The sequence below is a fragment of the Alexandromys fortis genome, unplaced genomic scaffold (genome assembly GCF_014885135.2).
Source record: "Alexandromys fortis isolate MF-2015 unplaced genomic scaffold, M_Fortis_MF-2015_v1.1 scaffold_80, whole genome shotgun sequence".
Classification (NCBI taxonomy): domain Eukaryota; kingdom Metazoa; phylum Chordata; class Mammalia; order Rodentia; family Cricetidae; genus Alexandromys; species Alexandromys fortis.
In genome coordinates, this window is record NW_026068174.1 from 2,779,561 (window position 1) to 2,785,886 (window position 6,326).

The 6,326-nt window shown below is 45.1% G+C and overlaps 1 protein-coding gene across 1 annotated transcript in view; it reads right to left on the minus strand.

Annotated features, from left to right (window-relative positions):
* Nucleotides 1–2,517, minus strand: part of Rhot1 (ras homolog family member T1) — a 71,101-nt gene extending 68,584 nt beyond the window's left edge. The window contains exon 1 of the mRNA XM_050128582.1: nucleotides 2,289–2,517. Coding sequence (XP_049984539.1) covers nucleotides 2,289–2,364 — 76 coding nt within the window. The 5' untranslated portion in view covers nucleotides 2,365–2,517. The remainder of the gene's footprint in view (nucleotides 1–2,288) is intronic.
* Between the last annotated feature and the right edge of the window lie 3,809 nt (nucleotides 2,518–6,326).

Consider the following 6,326-nt stretch of genomic DNA (forward strand, 5'->3'; position numbering starts at 1 on the left):
TCTCTCTCTCTCTCTCTCTCTCTCTCTCTCTCTCTCTCTCTCTCTCTCTCTCTCTCTCTCTCTCGTTTTTCGAGACAGGGTTTCTCTGTATAGCTTTGGAGCCTGTCCTGGAGCTAGCTCTTGTAGACCAGGCGGGCCTCGAACTCACAGAGATCCACCTGCCTCTGCTTCCCACGTGTTGGGATTAAAGGCATGCGCCACCACTGAAAGCTTTCTCTTATATCAAGTTTCTCCCTATGATCAGAAAACTCATATGTAGTTCTCAGGTTTGCTTTCATTATTAAATGACGTACTTTTCTAACAAATTTTAAACTTCTGCATATTCCTAAATAATGCTGTTAAAGTTTAATACAAATGTCCTTAAGAGTGCCACTGGATCTTACAGATGTATGGTTTTTCTATTTGGACAGTTTATACATTAATGCTATATAATTGGTTCCTATACTCAACACTAAATCCAAAACACATACCTATCTTTCTTAAAAACACATTAAAAAAAAAAGTACCAGACTTTTACAAAATACAATTAAGGTTTCAGTGGCTCACTTCCCCGTATTTTGCCCCAAATGTATCAGCATCAATCATACTTTAAATAATGCCTTCCTTTACTATCAGAGAACTTGATGCAAAATACAGATTAAGATATTATAAATAAAATCTAAAAATCAAAACTGAAATCCAAAAGCACACTATGCTTAGCTAAGCTTGCTTCCAAATTCTGACTACAGTGTTGTCAAAAACAAAACAAAACCTACAGCTACATGAGTAAATAGTTCATCATCATAGCCATGCACCCCCCTCTCCTGTTTGAGGCCCACCCTGCCCAGACTGGCTTAGAACTCTCTAGGTAGACCCGGTTTGCATGGAACTCACGGAACTCACGGAACTCACAACAATGCTCCTGTCTTAATTCTTCCGAATCCTGGAGTTACAGACACGAGCCACCACAGTAGGCTTCTCAAAGAACACTATAACCATAGTAGAAATGTGCAGACTTGGGGCTGGAGAGCATAAGAACATAGGACCCAATTTCAGGTCTGAGCACCCAGTAGGGCAACTCAAAGCACCTGTAACTCAAGCTCTAGGATTTCGGGCTCCGGCTGTCTAGGTTCCAAGAGCACATCCTTCCCCAAATTAAAACAAAACAAAACCACTTTTTTTTTTTTTTTAATGTGTGCGTGCACTTTTCTCCTTTGGAGTGTATCACAGTGACCTATAGAGGGTACTCCAAAGGCAATGTGGCTTAGAATAACGGGCCGCAAATCAGCAATGGCAAACATTAACTAATGAGCTTTTAAACCACTACAAGTCCTCTGCAGCCTTCTTTTAATTTTAGTTCCCATGACTGAGAGCAGGAATCCCTGCTCTACTGTCTTCATGTCAGCAAAGGCGCTGTGTTTGTTGTCTGTTTTGCTTTCTTTTACCCGCAAAAACTAAAACCTAAAATCCCTAGGGAGTCTTGGATACGCGTGGATATAGTTTGCTGTCTTATACACCTGCTCTTGTTCATAAAATACCACATAACTATGGAATGGCTAACAAGGGCGAAAATTAAGACTTTTAGGGTAACCAACTGCCTCAACTAAAGGTTCCTCCCTGGTTAAGTACCGCTCACTGAGTACTCGCTAGTATTGAAGTTGCGAGTCAATTTTTGTAGAAATATCGCGACTACCAGGAGTTAGTCCAACGCAAGGCACAAGAATGGCAAACGGTAAAAGCAAAAGAAAAAATTTAAATTAAAAAAAAAAAGCCGCTATCTTAAACTGCCTTGTCTTTTTTCTCCCTTGTGCTGGAGACGGAACCCAAGTCTTCATGTATGTACCTAGAGCGCTACTACCGAGCTACTCAAGCAACTCGGCGCTCTCTCTTAATGCCCATGCACACTAGCAGGGAAGACAGCAAGTGAAAAAAAAAAAAATTCCAGAAACCTGACCTTGTCCACAAGTCGCCTAATTCTGCACTCCTCCTCCCCCTAGTGTCCCCGCGAGCCTGTTCCCGCAGTCCCGAGTGCTCAGTCGGCCTGTTCCAACATCTGCCTGGCAGTCAGAGACTGACAGGCGACCAGAGGGTCCGACAGGAGGTGGCCCGAGAAACGCCGAGGCCCAAGAGGAAAGGACTCGGGGAGGCGAAGGCGAGAACCTTGACAGCGGAAGAGTCGGGCGTTAGGGACCAAGGCCTGCGAGGAGCACCGAGGGCACAGGGCAGAGTCCTGGGAAGGGATGAGCTGAGGGGCTGGCAGGCTTCGAGGGAGCACCCGGGCTGCGAGGCCGGGCAGGGCGCGGACTCACGTTCTCCCACTAGCAGGATCCGCACGTCTTTCTTCATGTTGGAGGCTCGCAGGGGCCGCACTCGGCCCGCACGCATGGAGCGCACGCCTCACGCCGGGAGCGCCCAGCCCGTGGCGCCGCTCTCCCACGCTACTGCCGTCTCCTGCCAGCCTCTCAGGCCTCTGCGCCCGATCTTCGGCCGCCCGGACTCGCCACACCGCCTCCCCGGCTGCCACTCCGCTCAGGAGCCGGGACAAACCAGCTCCGCCTCCTCCGGCTCCGCGGACGCGGGCGGCGGCGCGGACGACGGCGTGCGGCGAGGGACATGCGCTTTCGCAACGCGAACGCTCTCATGGCTGGAATTAGCGCCCTCGCGGGCAGGCAGACGGTAGCACAAAACCCGGACTGCGACGGACACAGCCAGAGATGTAGGTGGCAGATCCCGTAGTCCGATCCCACCGGTTAGTTGGTTGGTTGGTTGGTTGGTTGGTTGGTTGGTTGGTTGGTTGGTTGGTTGAATTTAACTAGTTAATGTTTACTTATTTATTCAATGTATGCAAGTGCTCTGTATATACATCTTTGTGTCAGAAGAGGGCATCAGAACCTACTACAGGTGGTTGTGAGCCACCATGTAGTTGCCTAGAATTGAACTCCGGATCTCTGGAAGAGCAGCCAGTGCTCCTGAACCTCCTTCACCATCTCTCCAGCAGCAGATGCCACTGTTTTACAGAATAAGAACATAAGAAGTTCCTTGTCCAGGGTCATACAACGGGAGCTTCGTCATGACTCAGAGCATGGAACCTTCTCACTAAACAATGAGGTCCAGAAGAGCAAGCGACCTGCCTGCCCATCTGGTTTTCAGAATGATTTATTGAACAAGTGACTCGCTCCCAGGGTGTGTATACTCCCCACAGCACATCACTGTTTGTTGTTTTTCAAAATGTATTATTTTGTGTATTTGAGTATGACGTGTGCGTTTGAGTGCCTTCCACCGTGAGTGTGGGAGCTCAGAGGACAGCCCTCATGAGTTGATTCTTAGCCAGTGTGATTACACATGGCTTTAGCTCCAGCACTGGAGAACAGAGGCAGGTGGATCTCTATGAGAGATCTGGTCTACATAGTAATAGTATGTAGTAACATTAATAGTAAGTTCCAGGATAGCCAGGGCTATGAAAAGTGACCTATCTCAAACTTTCACTTTGGATTCCAGGGGTCAAAATTCAAGTCATCAGGCTTGAACAGAAAGCACTGTTCCTGCTACTATATCACCGCCCAATTAATTACATTTTTAAAAGAAGAACATGATAGTTTATGCCTATATTTCCAGCATTTGGGAGGCTGAAGCAGAAGGATTGCCACGAGTTTGGGACCAGCCTGGACTATAGAATGAGACCTAAACAGGCATGGTGTTATGCACCTGAAAAAGTGGAGGCAGGAGGATTGAGCAATCAAAGATATCACCTACACAGAGAAATTTCATGCCAATCGAGCTACAAGGGACTTCGTCTCAAAACAACACACCCACCAAAAATTATACATACATTATACATATGTGAAACTAATTTAAAGAGATTCAAATGTGTATGTGATCTCTGTAAGTCTTGTGGTATACAGCAGTTCAGAGATGCTGAGCAGTTTCCTGGATTTCAATCCAGATTCCTCCATCCACAAGAAACAGTCCTGAGTAAGGCCACTGACTTCCCTGAGCCTATTCCTCCTTAGGTGGCATGGTACTCATAGTGATGCCTTCCTCCTAGGTGGCTGTAAAGGAAAAATTCTGTTTTGCCATGTCCAGCATTCATGACAAGACCAGGATGGACTCTACTGATCTCAGGCAGCATCAGGATCATAAAAGTCCACAAAGGGTTCTTCCTGAGCTTGAAGGCAAATACCTTATCTTCCCTACTGTAGTTCACCATTATTTGTCTGATTTTATATAAATATATAGAGAGATGTAAAGATAGATATATGGATATAGATATGTATAGAGAAGGAAAACCTTTCTAAAAATTGCTTGGGAAGGCAGAAGGAGTGATATACACCATCCTACCGGCACTCAAGAGTTGAGGCAGGATTGCGAGTTGGAAGCCAACCTGGGCTACTCAGTGAGACCCTGTCTCAAACAAACAACAAAACCCCACTCAGAAGGGAAGGACACACCTCTTACACACAGGGAAAAGTCCCTAGGAGGGTGGCTGTAAAGTCCTCAGGGCTCTATGCCTGTTTCCTCTCTACCAAATGAACATTTCACACCCTTCCTTGCAGAATTGTTTGGAGCAATCTCATGAAGGAATATAGAGATGCTCTGCCATCTCCTGATGGAATCGCATTTAAATAAACTCACTGTAAAATACATCTAACATATCTAACCTACCAAGCGCCATATTTCAATACACAATTGTGTACCTTCCCAATCATGGAGCTGAGAGAGACTTGCTGCTGCAGCCCTGAAAAACACCAAAAATTCAAATTTTTGAAGTACAATTACACTCACTATGTTATCATTTGGGTACCATAATAACACTTGATCTTAGCCAAAACAGAAACAATTGACACTATTATAGGTTGTTTGTTTATGTTTTTGTTTTTTGTATAGCTGGGAATGGTGGTACATGCCTTTAATCCCAGTATTCAGGAGGCAGACAGATCTTTATATTTTGAGGTCCTCCTAGTCTACACAATGAGTTCCATGACAGCCAGAGATATAAAGAGAGAATTTGTCTCAAAACAAAACAAACATAAAAAAATGAAAGAAAAATTTAAGTCAAATCAAAGTAAATTGGAGACCGTGTACTTTCCCCCGCATCCACAGGGTTTCTCTGTACAACTCTGACCCTTCCTAGAACTTGCTCTGTAGATCAGACTGGCCTCAGACTCAGAGATTCAGAGATTCACCTGCCTCTGCCTTCTGAGTGCTGGTATTAAAGGGGTGCGCCACCACTGCCCGGCACATCCAAAACTTCTCTGAGAAAATAAAAGTTACACAACTATCAGTTCATTGATCACAAGAAGGACAAGCACTTTAGGCGACTGCCACCTCTAGCAACATTTCACAGAGGATCAGGCCTTAGTTTTCTGCACCACCGTGGCTGCTAGCAAGCAAGGTTAATTTTAATTCTGCAGACCTTGACGGTACTGTAGATGTGTGCTGGCTAAAAGTTTTTACATGCTGTAATCAAAGGAAAATGTCTGCTGGGCAGGGGTCTAGGGAGAAAAGTTTACTTGGGAGGACATTGTAGATGTTGTTATGAAGAAGCACTTTGGTTTGTTTTTTTTTTTTTTTTTTTTTTTTTTCTGAGACAGGGTTTCAGGCTTTTGGGGGCCTGTCCTAGAACTCTCTCAGTAGACCAGGCTGGCCTTGAACTCAAAGAGATCTGCCTGCCTCTGCCTCCAGAGTGTTATAATTAAAGGTGTGCATCACCACTGCCAGGCTTGTTTGTTTTCTTGAGGAAGCACTTTGTAAATAACACTTACTTTAAAATCCAAGCAGAAGGACTGGAGAAATGGCTCAGCATTTAAGAGCACTGACTGTTCTTCCAGAGACCCAGGCTCCCAAAATTCACAGCTGCCTATAACTCCAGTTTCAGGGAATCTGGTGGCCTCTTCTGGCCTCTGAAAGGCACTCAGCATGCATGCACAACACAGACATGCATGCAAGCAAAACAACCCATCCGCATAAAATATATAAAATAAAACAGTCCAAGCAGAATGTGGTATAATCACAGCACTCAAGAGGCTGAAGCTGGAGTTTAAGATCAGCCTGGGCGCCATATTGTTTCAAACAAACAAAAAAATCTAGAACTATAAGAAAGAGGCAACAGGCCAGGTGGTGGTGGCGCATGCCTTTAATCCCAGCACTCGGGAGGCAGAGGCAGGCAGATCTCTGTGAGTTCGAGACCAGCCTGGTCTACAAAACCCTGTCTCGAAAAACCACAAAGAAAGAAAGAAAGAAAGAAAGAAAGAAAGAAAGAAAGAAAGAAAGAAAGAAAGAAAGAAAGAAAGAAAGAAAGAAGCGACACCAAGCAATATCATCATTTCATCTGACAATATTTATTTATG